Source organism: Rhinopithecus roxellana, chromosome 16, assembly GCF_007565055.1.
Source record: "Rhinopithecus roxellana isolate Shanxi Qingling chromosome 16, ASM756505v1, whole genome shotgun sequence".
NCBI lineage: Eukaryota > Metazoa > Chordata > Mammalia > Primates > Cercopithecidae > Rhinopithecus > Rhinopithecus roxellana.
This window is the reverse complement of record NC_044564.1, coordinates 95084154-95099188: the sequence shown is the minus strand read 5'-3', so window position 1 is coordinate 95099188 and position 15035 is coordinate 95084154. Positions and strand designations below refer to the sequence as shown.

At 44.2% G+C, this 15035-nt stretch overlaps 1 protein-coding gene across 1 annotated transcript in view; it reads left to right on the top strand.

Moving 5' to 3' along the window:
• Positions 1 to 11361, top strand: part of LOC104655865 (N-acetyllactosaminide alpha-1,3-galactosyltransferase-like) — a 54390-nt gene extending 43029 nt beyond the window's left edge. Inside the window, 2 exon segments of the mRNA XM_030919192.1 lie at positions 3976 to 4113; positions 8691 to 11361. Coding sequence (XP_030775052.1) covers positions 3976 to 4113; positions 8691 to 9384 — 832 coding nt within the window. The 3' untranslated portion in view covers positions 9385 to 11361.
• Positions 11362 to 15035: the final 3674 nt, after the last annotated feature.

The window sequence follows — 15035 nt, the reverse complement described above, 5'->3', positions numbered from 1 at the left end:
TGGCATCACACCGTTGCATGCCCTATGTGGAAGGAAAGCATCTGAGCAGCTCTTTCCTGGCACTTTTTCCTCCTCTCTTTTTAGTGCCTCATCTTTGTGATCTTGGACTTCTCTGACAGTTGAAATTGTCAAAGACTAGCTTTTCACATGTGTGAGCTGCCCTCCATCACTTCTTTTTTTGGGGGTTTTGTGGGTTTTGATGACTAAGACTCCTTGATGCAGCGGTTCATCCAGGAAGCTGATCTTGATCTCATTCTCCCTCCTCCCCCTTCTCCCCAGCTGCCTGCATTTTCAGGTTGCTGTGTGGCTTTGTAGTCAGGGTTACTGACTTGTTGGAATTGTCAGTGGAATCAAATAATTAACAGCTGGGAAATAAAATATTTTAATTTTTAATTCAACATTAATTTTTAATGTTGCTACTTTTTCTTCCTGCTTGAAGGAATCCAAGTAACTAAACTGGACTCTAGTTTTCTGACTCAGTCCTTCTAGAAGACCTGGACTGAGTGATCATGTAGTTGAGGTGTGTGTAGCAGGTGGGCCACCTGCTGGGACTGCGAGATTCTCAAGGGGAAGGACTGGGTCTCATTTATCCCATCTCAGTGCTTAGCAGGATGACCTGGTATACAGCAGGGAACTGGGAAATGTGGGTCGAGGGATCAGGCACCCCAGTTGGGTCCTTTATATAAATTAAATGGCAAAAGGCTCCATTCCCTTCTCCTTCTTTCCTACCCTCCACATTATCTGCAAAATGGGAATGATGATAGCACCCACTTCGTAGAGTGGTCATGGAGATCAAATGAGAGAATAAAAGTCAAGCACTTAGCTCCTGGTGCATAATAAGTATTAAATAAGTATACCTTTTCCTCCTTTTCCTTTTTTAAAAATAGTATTACCAAATGTCCAGCTTATACACAGTTATAAGACTTAGCTAGCGGGCTAGGTTAGAACTACTAAAAGATCTTTGACAGGCTAAAACTAAGATGCAATTAGTGAGATGAAATGAACAAGATAGTTTTAAGTTCAGAAATGGTTACAGAAGTATAAGATAGCTGCGTGGGTGGTTTTCGGTTTTTGGTTTTTGGTTTGCAATCTCATCATTCAACAAAGCTGGGAGTTTTATAGAACTAAAAGCACCATGTAAGCTACTAAAAACAACAACAAAAAAGGTTCATCATTTCTCAGTGTGAATTGACAAAAATGCCAATGCAAATAAAAATAATTACTTTTTATTTTATTTTGTTTGTTTGTTTGTTTGTTTGTTTCGAGATGGAGTTTCACTCTTGTTACCCTGGCTGGAGTGCAATGGCATGATCTTGGCTCACTGCAACCTCTGCCTCCTGGGTTCAAGCAATTCTCTTGCCTCAGCCTCCCAAGTGGCTGGGATTACAGGTGTGTGCCACCACGCCTGGCTAATTTTGTATTTTTTTAGTAGAGACAGGGTTTCACTATGTTGGCTAGGCTGGTCTTGAACTCCTGATCTCAAGTGATCCACCCGCCTTGGTCTCCTAAAGTGCTGGGATTACAGGCATGAGCCACTGCACCCGACTTATTTTTTAAATGGAAATAGTATTACCTTTAGATCTGGACAAACCTGGGCTTTAACCCCAACTCATCAGCAGAGGAATGAAAAGTCATATAAGAAATAGTGTACGTGGTGGCTCAGCTCAGAGCATGGTCTCCAGAGTCAGATGATCTTGTTTAAATCCCAGCTTTAACCCCTACTAGCTGTGCAACCTCAGGCAAGTTATCTGACTTCTCTGTGCTAGCTTCTTCATTGATAAAATAGGAATCAAAATAGCACCTACCTCAGAAGGGTGAGCCCTTTGCACGGTGCCTGGTCGCAAAGGAATTGCTCAGTGTGTGTTAGCTGGCATCATTAGTGACCAGCTGCTTGGCCTTTGACAAGATAATAAGCTGCTCTGAGACTTGGTTTTCTTAACTGGACCATGGACAGGACACATTGCAGGGCTGTTGCAGAGACTAAGTGAGAAAGTGTACGTGATGGGTGCCTGGCACAGGTTGGTGCAGAGTGCATAATAGCTTCTTTCATGATTGAAGGAAACCAAGGGCAACTGTGTCCTCCATGCAGCAGGCGTACCTGGGGTGCTGAGGGCAGAGCTAAGTCTTAGAGTTTGAGACTCCGGACAAGATGAGTCAAACCAGGAGAGCACCCTGAAAGTGTTTCCCCTGTCTGCCATCTGGACCAACCTGGGGCAATTTCAGCATTGGGGGCGAAATGTAGGAAAGAGGTCACTTCGAGCTGTGATGGAATCTGGGAAGCAGACCAAATGTGATGCCTGGGGATGGGGTGCGAGGGCAGAGTCAGCTCAAGAACTGCAGGGTGCAGCGTTGGGGGACAAGGGACACTGAGGCTCCTCTTCCACTCCGAGGCTGGGGTGAGGCAGGGGAAGACCCAGCTGCACTCACCAGCCTCGCTGTGGGAAAAACCCAACTTTGCTGATGGGTGGGGGGGGGGGGTTCTGTGAAAACCCAGGGCTCCACTGGCCGTGCTGGCCTAAGGTATTTGCTAACCTCACCTTTGTCAGGTGAGGCCCTGACAGCCTCACCAGGGCCACGGCAGTGCAACCAGCAGGGATCACCAGGACTTTGCCCCAATCACTCACCTTCCTGAGGTTGAACCAAGACGCTGCCCACAGTGAATCCAGTAATACAAGCAAATGCCAAGCAGGGTGCCAGGCCCATATTGGGGTTTGAATCTAAATGAGCCTGTGCCAGTCTTTGCTTCCCAACGGGGAAAATGCAGCCACCTACCTAGCCAAGAGGGAGTCAAAGCATCCCCCTGCCTGGAGCTCCACCCTCACACTGGGGCCCCTGCTGCTCTGTGCTTTCTGCATTTACCCTTCAGGGCTTCAGGGTTTTGGGCTTTGTCATAGCTTCCTGTGTTTGTGTTGACCTTGCCAAGTCCCGTTCAAGCTCTCTGAGCACAGCAAAGCGCCCTCCCTCTCCTCTCGCCCCTTTTGTGTGCCTAGCAAAGAGGCTCCTGGTCTAAGGAGAAGGTCCTTGCCGGAACCCTGGGCTCCAGTCTTGGCGTTGCTGGGCTTCTATCAAGTACCTTCCTTTCTGGTGCCTTCATCTCCTTGTTTGCAAAGTGAGCAGTAACATCAGAATCCCTTTAATCTGGGGCTCTTTTTGGCCAATGACCAGATTCTCACCCAGATATCCCTCCTGGCAAAAGGCAAATGGAAACAGCTTTTTCTCTTTCGAATCTAATGTCACTCTCTCATCCGCCTGTATCAAGGCTTAGGATCTCTTAGGCTCAGATGACATCCACAGGAATAAATAACACCTAAAGTTGCTACTGGTAGCTTAGGAAGGGGTTGGGAAAGTAGGGAAAGGGATTTAGAAGAAGGAAGAGAACAAAGAAAGTAGAAGAGGAAAGAAGGTATGAGATGTAGAGATAAGAGCCTCATAAGGGACCCCCAAAACAGCCCTCAGAAGGCTGGGCGCAGTGACTCATGCCTATAATCCTGGCATTTTGGGAGGCTGAGGCTGGTGGATCACCTGAGGTCAGGAGTTCAAGAGCAGCCTGGCCAACATGGTGAAACCCCATCTCTACTAAAAATACAAAAATTAGCCAGGCGTGGTGGGATATGCTTATAATCCCAGCTACTTGGGAGGCTGAGGCAGGAGGATCACTTGAACCTGGGAGGCGGAGACTGCAGTGAGCCAAGATCCACCCACTGCCTGGGTGACAGAGGGAGATCTGTCTCAAAAAAAAAAAAAAAAAAAAAGAAAGCCCTCAGAGGCATCTGAGCCAAAACCCCGTCTTCCTCACCCAGAAGATGCTACCCCTGCAAATGGCACACCTCCCAGCCAAGTGTTTGACGTTAAGTTATAGTCAGGATTCAAGGACAGTCCCTGCAGATCATAGCTGACCCCTCTTTTCCTTGGTTAGTCTCTGCCCCACAATGGCAAAGCTGCCCTGACTCAGGGAACTCTCTGTTTTATCACCAGGAAACGCCCAGAGGTTGTGAGAGTGACCAGATGGAAGGCGCCGGTTGTGTGGAAAGGCACTTACAACAAAGCCATCCTAGGAAATTATTATGCCAAACAGAAAATTACTGTGGGATTGACGGCTTTTGCTATTGGAAGGTAGGTGTCACTGATGAAACTGTCCTTGACTGTTTCTTGTTCCACTGTCAAGACATTTTTGTGGAGACTCCTGAACTGATGGAGGCCAGCCATGATTTTTTGATTTATTAGATAGAAGAATGTTTTCATGGAACTGTTTCAGTCTCCTTTCTGCTGAGGCCCTAAAATGCTGAGACCAAAATAATAGTAGGTAAGTCCACTCATTCCTACCTCAAAATGAGGGTCCTGGGTTGCAGGAATCCATGTCTGTTCCACCCACCAAGCCCAGGGTCAACAGCGTACCCACAACCACCTCCTCCCTGACCACCATGGCTTCCTTTAGAAATTCCACAAGTGCTAGCTGCTAGACAGCCCAGAGTGCATCATTCTTTTTCCTATGCTCTACGGCCCAGGACCAACTACAGAGAGATTTATAGCAAGTTCTAGGTGCAGCGTGACCTAAGCACAGTGGCTTTCCATGCTGGAACACAGCTGACCACTCTTCCATGGGTTCCTCAGATCACTTCTACTTTTTCTCTCATGGAGGATTTGGCCCTAGAAGATTTGCTGGTCAGAGCTTGCTCTTCCAAAGGTTGGATATGTGCCAGTTTCAGCTCCCTTGTTCAGAACATATGATGCAGAAAAACTACAATCATTCTTTCTTGAAAGTTCTAGCTCCAGGCAGGGTGCAGTGGCTCACACCTGTAATCCCAGCACTTTGGGAGGCCGAGGTGGGTGGATCACAAGGTCAGGAGATAGAGACCATCCTGACTAACACAGTGAAACCCCGTCTCTACTAAAAATACAAAAAATTAGCCGGGCGTGGTGGCACATGCCTGTAGTCTCAGCTATTTGGGTGGCTGAGGCAGGAGAATCCCTTGAATCTGGGAGGTGAAGGTTGCAGTGAGCCAAGATTGTGCCACCGCACTCCAGCCTGGGTGACACAACGAGACTCCGTCTCAAAAAAAAAAAGAAAAAAGAAAAAAAAAAGTTCTAGCTCTAATATTAGTTATTGAAGATAATCCATTTTGCTTTTTTTGGAGAATTTTCCTTTTTTTTTTTTTTCCAAAATAAAACTGAAAGTCCAATTTTCCTATTTTTTTTTTTTCTGCCCTCTGGGCCTTTCCCTCTGTATCTCTTCTGAGGAAGCTTCATGGAAAGTTGATTCTTTGCCTTGTATAAAGAGAGTTGAAGGCTCAGGTTGATTTGAGCTTTGCAAGGTGGGGCTTAAAGAGAGCTCCATAAAGATCTGATAGTTCTCCAGAGATAACCTTCCCCAACCCAGAGCCCAGCAGCTATTACCGTTCTGTCATTCACAATACCAATCAAGTTCTAATGTCACTGAATGTGCGGATCCTAGGGACCTATAGCAGGACCTAGGGACCTATGGTCTAGGTATAGGACCTAGGTATAGGACCTAGGTATAGGACCTAGGGACCTATGGTCTCTCTAGCAGAGAAAGGTGACTGTGGAGTTTTGACATGTTTACTAGAAGAATCTGTACTCTTATAGGTTGGGAGCCACCTAATTAGATTAGGTGAGCCACCCAGCTCACCGAATCCTTTGGCACAAAAGGGGCTAACCCAGCCACGTTGCAGATTGATTTGATCGTGGTGTTTCCAAAAAGAACAGAACATTGCCCAGTGCCCCACAACGGCTTCAGCCACCCAATTCCAACTCTGCAGAACTAAACTGTAAATCGCACATCCTGGTGAAAGCACTCTGCCCTCAGCTCTGAGACAAGAGAGGACTGCTTGTACTCAGCAGCAATAGATCTCTACAAGTGGATTTTGACTTTTAGGAGGTGTAATGTTTGGTTTGTTTTCAAGCAACAATGCATGGGGCCAACTGCAATGCTTTAATCTCTTAACAATGTAAAACCTCACAATGACTCTCCCCTGTACTCAACTCTAACCACCCCCCACCCCAGTATTGTTTCCCAAGCTTCACGGCACAATAAATTTTTCTTGAAGTCCCAGAATACTGAAGGATTTCCTCGCCACTAGCCATAGAGCCACACTGAAGTCCTTTTTTATATTCCTCAGATGTATTTTCTCCATTTAAAGAATCAGTACTATAAACCCTTGGATTACCACATGCCAACATTAAAAGCACACTTTATTTTGGTAACAAAGAAAGGGAATCCAAGCAGCAACAAAAAGCGAAAAGAAGTGCCAGTCATTATTACTCACAAAACACCATGATTGGCCAGAAGTGTGATCAGCACATTAAATTCAGTCCACATGAGTTTAGGGTTTGGTCAAGTTGTATGAAAACATCTGGTTTATTCTTCCTCTTCCTGGTAATCTCCATAGAATAGCTTCACAAATAGTCTATAGCTTGGGCTTACAGAAGACTCCAATACAATGTTTTTATTTTCTTTTCTTCTTCTTTTTTTTTTTTTTTTTTTTGAGATGGAGTTTTGCTCTGTTGCCCAGGCTGGAGTGCAGTGGCTCCATCTCAGCTCACTGCAACCTCCGCCTCCCTGGTTCCAGCAATTCTCCTGCCTTAGCCTCCCAAGCAGCTGGGACTACAGGCATGTGCCACCATGCCCAGATAATTTTGGTATTTTTAGCAGAGACCGGGTTTCACCATATTGGCCAGGCTGGTCTCAAACTCCTGACCTTGTGATCCACCTGCCTTGGCCTCCCAAAATCCTGGGATTACAGGTGCGAGCCACCTTGCCCAGCAATGGGGGACAGTGTGCAATGCTTTTCAAAGGAATAAATAAATAGTTAAAATACCACTAAATACCTACTAGAATGGCCAAAATTCAAAACACTGACAACACCAAATGCTGACAAGGATGTGGAGCAACAGGAACACTTATTCATTGCTGGTAGGAATGCAAAATGGTACAGCCACTTTGGAAGACAATTTGGCAGTTTCTTACAAAACTAAATGTACTCTTATCATATGATCCAGCAATCGTACTCCTTGGTATTCACCCAAGTGAGTTAAAAACTTACGTCTACACAAAAACCTGCACATGGATATTTATAGAAGCTTTATTTCATAATTACCAAAACTTGAAAGCAACCAAGATGTCCTTTGGTAGGTGAATAGAAAAATGAACTAAGCCACATCCAGATAATGGAATATTATTCTGTGCTAAAAAGAAATGAGCTATCAAGTCATGAAAGATATAAAAGAACCTTAAATGCATCTTACTAAGTAAAAGAAGCCACACTGAAAAGGCTACATGCTGTATGCTTATATGACGTCCTGGAAAAGGTAAAACTATGGAGACAGTACAGTGATTGTTTGGGGTTGTTCGGGGAGGGAAGGATTAATAAGCAAAGCTCAGATAATTTTTAGGGCAGTGATGATATTTTGTATGATACTATAATGGTGGATACATGTCATTATACTTTTGTTAAACCCTTAGAATGTACCACACCAAGAGTGAACCCTAATGTAAACTATGGATGTTGGGTGACAGTGATAAGTCTGTGTAGCTTCATTGATCGTAACAAATGTACCACTCTGGTGCAGGGATGTTGATAGTGGGGGGATGGGGGCTGTGCAAATGTGGGAGCAGGAGGTATATGGGAATTCCGTACTTTTGGCCCAATTTTTTTGTGAACCTAAAACTTCTCTAAAAAACGTAGTCCTTTTTTTAATTTTTTTATTTTTTAAATTTTTTATCTTCTCTTTTCATCTCTGTTTACTCAGCCACCAAACGTGGCTTACTGCTAACATAGTCCTTTTTTTAAGATAAAGAAAAAGTAGTTAAAATAAGGTTAAATCAGAAGTTGCTCATTCTAGTATTTGGATGGACTAGTATTTTGGATGATGGTGTGTGGACAATGGATTGGTGTTTTAGGCGACTAGTGGGAGGCTCATAGGATGACTATGTAACATGAAAGCAGATCTAGATCGCATAACTCATTCTCTGTATCACACAGGACAAGCGAGTTCCACTGTTTGGGCTTAATGCATCCCCAGTGGATCCAAGGGTCACATCACCCTTGTACCTGGTCTGGCAGTAGCAACATTGGGGTTTATGTTAAGGCTTTTGAATTGAGCTCAAGAACTAGTACCCCCCTTTGACTGTCCAAAGTCTGAACCAATTGGTAAATTGGACAAAGGGGTAAGGAAGGCAGAGAGTGATAAATATCACCCTCATTATAGTTAAAGCTCATATTGGAGAATGTGACTTGTATCTGCAGGCCCTGCACCTCCTAAATATTCAACCCCCAGAGTTAGAAAGACTTGAGCAGCCAGGCACCTACAGGCCTCTGGATGTGAAAATAGATCCCGTACTAAGCTTCCTGCAAAACCCAGAGCAGTTGAGAACACATGCTCTCTTGGGCTGGCTGGTTCCTGAAAGCCAGAGAGGAAGGATAGGGTAGTGCATGTCTAGTTCTAGCTGCTCTTCCAAAATTGGCAGTCAGGTAAGTCATTCCAGCTTCCCACGGACTGAGTGACTGAGCAGTGGAGAGTAGCCAGGAGTATTACACTAACATGAAAACATACCCGGGGTGGGAAGAAATCATTCTTCTACTAACTATAAAATACAGACATGATTATAACAACATGTGATTTCTTTCAGGAATCCCAGAGGTTAAATGTTTTGCTTTTCTTCTTTGTTTCAGATATATTGAGCATTACTTGGAAGAGTTCATAACACCTGCTGATAGGTACTTCATGGTCGGCCACAAAGTCATATTTTACATCATGGTGGATGATGTCTCCAAGGTGCTGTTTCTAGAGCTGGGTCCTCTGCATTCCTTAAAAGTGTTTGAGGTCAAGCCAGAGAATAGGTGGCAACACATCAGCATGATGCTTGTGAAGATCATCGGGGAGCACATCTTGGCCCACATCCAACACGAGGTCGACTTCCTCTTCTGCATGGATGTAGACCAGGTCTTCCAAGACAATTTTGGAGTGAAGACCCTAGGCCAGTCAGTGGCTCAGCTACAGCCCTGGTGGTACAAGGCAGATCCTGATGACTTTACCTAGGAGAGGCAGAAAGAGTCGGCAGCATACATTCCATTTGGCCAGGGGGATTTTTATTACCACACGGCCATTTTTGGAGGAACACCCATTCAGGTTCTCAACATCACCCAGGAGTGCTTTAAGGGAATCCTCCTGGAAAAGAAAAATGACATAGAAGCTGAGTGGCATGATGAAAGCCACCTAAACAAGTATTTCCTTCTCGACAAACCCTCTAAAATCTTATCCCTAGAATACTGCTGGGATTATCATATCAGCCTGCCTTCAGATATTAAAACTGTCAAGCGGTCGTGGCAGACAAAAGAGTATAATTTGGTTAGAAATATCATCTGACTTCAAATTGTGCCAGTAGATTTCTGAATTTGAGAGGGGAGTATTCTGGTTACTTCCTCAGAAAAGTAACACTTAATTTTAAGTTAAAAAAAATACTAATGAAACACCAACATGGCAAACCCATACCATTCCTCCTTGTAACTTGAGGCTTTGTAATGTGGGAGAATGAATCTAGGGTAAATCAGATTCATAGGGTAAATTCCCAGTGATTTCTTATCTATTTTGGGTTTGGGGGAAATACTATGAACTGAACCAAAAAGAACTTGTCATAGGCAAAGATAAAGCCAGAAACACTCTACACATGCCACATAACATCTGGAGAAAAGGGTGCTAAGGGAAGCGTCTGGCAGCAAGATATGATTGTAAGGGGTTGTCCCTTGAGTTCAATGCCTGCCTATTTCCGATGGATCTAAAACAACATGAAGTTACTGTGCAGCAGAACTCTCAGTAAAGACACCATTTGTCTTGGCAATCCTCAAAATGCTTCAGTAGCAGATTGCTTCAGGCCATCTGTAGTCCATCCTTTTCTCATCAGGATGTTTTTTGACTTCTGTGCGAAAAATTGGTGGAGTGTCCTAGTAGATATCATGGTGGTGCGTGATCAGAGTCCCAAGGAACCTGAATGAGCCAAGGTGCCCAGCATGAAGTCAAAACAAAGCCTTGACATGAGTTTGCATGAAATAGCAAAGAGAGAGTGGAAGAGAGGAGCCGATCACTGTGGGGCAGTGCCACCCTGGGGGTACTTAGGGTATGGGGTTGGTGCTTAAATACATCACGGATCCAAGCACTGAATGGGAGGAAGTGTGGGTGATTTCCAGCCTCGTTGACCCTATGAATGACAAGCAGCGGGGACTTGAACGGAAGATGTTTCTTGTGTTGCCTAAGTGGTATTCAGTCTACCAGACTGCAACTTGCATTTTCTAATCCTTGGGAAAGAGATGTGGATGGTGTCAGAGAAGGCAAAGGCCTGCAGTGGATTGAAGAGGCTTGCAAGCAGTTCCGTTTCGAGGATGTGGGCTTCATCAGAGGACACTCGGTCATCAGCTGGTCTCACCACTTAGTCTAAACCTCAGGGTTCCTCAGCCCCTCATACCCCAACTTGGAGGGCTGAAATCCAGGAGTAGACTGGAGAAACAGCCCTCCCATCAAGGAACCTCTTGTTTTCTCCTGCTCCATCTGCACTGTGGAAGTGTAACAATTAGACATACTTGGCAAAACGGTTAATTGATTTTGTAACAGAAACATGAGCCATAACAATGGGAGATCTAGTATCATGACTGAACAGTTTAACATTCAATTCCCTTCTCTAAGAGAAGCTGTGAAATCCTACATATTATTTAAAGTTAACCAAATCAACGTAAAGGAAGTTAGGAGGCAACATGTACATATGCACATATCTTTGTATTTTGCTTACGTTCCAGTCTAGGTCATTTGTTTCCATTTTCAAGCAATTTATTTGAAAAGCTATTGCACTAGCTTGTTGTATACTGCAATGAGCTTCTTTTATAAAATGAAACTTAGATTTTTCTTGACCATTTCACTGTGCCTCCTACTTCATTTCTTGCCAAAAAATCTGACATCCAACAAAACAAAACAAAACAAAAACTCTGAATTAGTGGGCTTTAAAAAGGAAAAAGTAGGGCTTTGAAAAAGGAAAAGTAGATCACACATCAGTTAAGACTCCTGCTTCTCTATTAGTCAGGTTGTCTTGGATTCAGTCTGGAGTAGGGAGAGTTTAGGGGTTTTTAAGTCCTGAACCAAAGAAATGATCTAGCCTGAAAGTTTAGAGCAAAGGACTTACGTTTACTTTTAAGTGAATTTCTTGATTTTTTAAAAAAAACTTCATTAAAGTTTAAATATCCAATGGACAAATTCATGATCTTGTTCATCGTTATTACTAAACTTTTTAAAAATTTTCCCTTTCGGAGGCTGAGACGGGCGGATCACGAGGTCGGGAGATCGAGACCATCCTGGCTAACACGGTGAAACCCCGTCTCTACTAAAAAATACAAAAAAACTAGCTGGGCGAGGTGGCGGGTGTCTGTGGTCCCAGCTACTAGGGAGGCTGAGGCAGGAGAATGGCGTAAACCCGGGAGGCGGAGCTTGCAGTGAGCTGAGATCCGGCCACTGCACTCCAGCCTGGGCGACAGAGCGAGACTCTGTCTCAAAAAAAAAAAAAAAAAAAAAATTCCCAATTTACAATTAAATAAATTATTTTCTCAGTATATTCTGGTCTGGTCATGGATTGTGCATTTCCTCCCAAAGATATTCAAAATTATCAATTAAAGAATTTCAGGTTTTCAGACTCAGAAAAGTCCTCACACAATTCTGAAAATGTGTCCACTATTACAAAAATAGAACAGACTTGGGATTCCCAAATTTTTGTTTGTTTTTGAGACAGGGTCTCACTCTGTCACCCACGCTGGAGTGCAGTGGTATAATCATGGTTCACTGCAGCCCCAACCTCCTAGGCTCAAGTGATCCTCTCACCTCAGCCTCCTGAGTAGCTGGGACTACAGGCACTGCCACTCCCCCACTAATTAAGAAAAAAACTTTTTTATAGAAATGGGGTCTCACTATGTTGCCTAGGCTGGTCTCAAACTCCTGGGCTCAAGTGAACCTCCTGCCTTGGCCTCCCAAAATGCTGGGATTACAGGCGTAAGCCACCATGCCCGGCCAAGGGATTCCCCAACTTTTAAGCAACAAATACTTATATAGAGCTTTCCACAGCAATGCACTGAAATAATGAACTGCCAGTGAAAGAATCATTAGGGAAAGGCTTGCCCCTGAAGCCCAGGGTGGAGCATCAGGGCAGAGGAAGAAAACAATGCCATCACCATATCTGGGGATTATTAGTCCTGACCTCTGGGGAATATATCTGGTCAAGTGGGAAAGTCTGGATTTCCAACAGGTGTACTTGTACTAAAAAATTTAAAGATGACCAGGCTAATTTAGTGAGATGCCCTGAATATACAACAGGGCATGATTACCTCATAGTGGAGAATTAATCTCATTTCATAAAAGAGGAAGATGAGGTCCAGAAGGGTTTTAGATTCAGAAAGGTCCTCATGTCCTTCTGAAAATGTGTCCACTATTACAAAAATAGAACAGACTTGGGATTCCCAAATTTTTGTTCAGTTTTTGAGACAGGGTCTCACTGTGTCACCCATGCCGGAGTGTGGTGGTATAATCATGGCTCACTGCAGCCTCGACCTCCTGGGCTCAAGTGGTAAATTGTAGGTGACTGACGTGGGCTTCATCAGAGGACAGTCGGTCATCAGTTGGTCCCACCACTTAGCTAGTCTAAACCTCAGGGTTCCTCAACCCCAACTTGGAGGGCTGCCATCAAGGAGTAGACTTGAGAAATAGCCCTCCTATCAAGTAACCTTTTGTAAGTGGTAAGTGACTGAACTGAGGCTCAAAGCAGGGAAACTCACAAGGACAGATGTGCTGACAGTGCATTCAGAGGGCCATGTTTCATATCATGGAAAGCGCAACTATATATCTTCCCAGGCCTTACCATCTCCCACTTTTTATGCATTAAACTTACCCCAAATGCATTAAGTAAGTTTAAAAGCGTCATGTTAAAAAAAAATTGGTTAGGCATGGTGGCTTAACCCCCGTAATCCCAACACATTGGGAGGCCAAGGCAGGTGGATTGTTTAACTCCAGGAGTTCGAAATCAGTCTTGGCAACAGGGTGAAACCCCATCTCTATAAAAAATACAAAAATTAGCCAGGTGTGGTGGTGTGTGCCTGTAGTCCTAGCTATTCAGGAGGTTGAGGTGGGAAGATCACTTGAACCCAGGAGGTGGAGGTTATGTGAGCCGAAATCGTGCCACCACACTCCAGCCTGGGCAACAGAGACCCTGTCTCAAAAAATAAAATATTGTTATCATTCTTACCTTTACATTGTGCATGGAGGGCTGATGTAAGCACCACGGCCATGCACTGAGCGGTTATATCAGGGCAAGGCTTCAGGAGGTGTGATCAGGCAGAGGAGTAGGTGGAAGGAACAAACCATACTTCCTCCTTCCGCTCCACCTCAAATCTGGGAACCACATTCAGTCAAAAGGGGAAAAATGTGTTCAAGGCCTGAAGGATTTCTCTTTGTCCCTCTTTGCTCTTCTTAGCCAAAGCCACCACTGTTAGGAACCTCAACTATGGCAGTACTTATAAGCACTTATTTAATGTACTGTTTGTTAAATGTGCCTAATGTAAACAAATAACACTGGCATGATTGCATATTCACAAGCATGAAAAGTCATAGAAAGTGAATGTGTAACACACTACACATACCGTTTAAGGAAAGAAAAGAGTCAAGTAGGGATCCACTGGTGAATATCTGAGATCTGAAAGAGTGGTGATCCAGGATTTAAAACCAGGACTGTCTGCCTATAGATTGTCTTACTGTGCTCTTTCCACAGCTCCATACTTCTTTCTCACTCTGTTTTACACACACACACACATACACACACAAACACACACACACACATACACAAACACACACACATTTTAACCATCTTATTGTTGAAATTGGGGGAAACAAAGAAGTTAACATCAAAGCTCTCAATGCCTTTGTTAGGCATTAAAGAGAGGGGATTTAGGAGACCCCAAACTCTTTAAAGGCAAAATGTAAGTCTAAAATTGGAGACGCAGGAATATGAAACCTGACCAGGTATGAGGCATAGGTAGTACCAGGGCTAAGGGAGTATGAAAGAAGGATGGCTCAGGGAGGTGGAAGAAGCCTCAGAGAATCTGACTCTGAACCGACCTTTGAAAGGAGAGAAGGGGTCACTGTGAAGAGTGGATGGAATGAGGTTTCAGAGGGGAAAGCAGCAGGTCTGAAGCCCAGACTGCTGCAATAAGACCTTCATGGAAACCGATAGGAATGGTGCTTTGGGACCGGATGAAATCACCCGGCAGAGCCTGTGTGAAAATGGCTGGCTGACCACCCCATCTTCACCCAGCATTTCTGGTGCTCTCTCTCCCTTCCCAGCAATCCCTGATCTCCCTCCCTCAGCAAGTACTCTTGGCTAAATCAATCAATCAGGACTTTCCATTTCTCTGACAACTATTGATTCAAGGGTGGGCAGGTGACCTAAAGTAGTCTAAACAAAGTCAATTTCAAGTCTTCTACTAGAAATTAGGACACATGTAATACTGGGGGCTGCTGGACAAGGGAAGTCCACCTTAGGATGAAATTGACAATAGGAAAGGAAGAGCAGAGACACTGAAGGAAACCCAGGCCCTGGTGACAACTTTGAGCCATTGGATCCAGCCTTACCTAAGCTCTGCGCTGTCTGTGGGCTTTTCAAATGCGTGGGCCATTAAAGTCCCATGACTGTTTAAGCCAGCTGCAATTGGACTCTCTCTTACTTATAACTCACAATATCTCCATTGAACCCCTCTAGGATTATTAGCTCCTTAAAGGCAGGGCCATAGTCTGCCGTTGCATCAGCTCTAGCACCTACTGCATCACCTGTTTCGGAAGTACTCCTTAACAAATATTTATTGAACAAATGAATGAATGCACCAGCATTCATTCCGATCATGCCTTGAAATGTTTTGCTTTAGTTGGAAGGTTTTACATTTTTGATTATAGGCTGTGTGTCCTATTAAAAAGCAAGTGTTTGGATATCTGGCACCTGG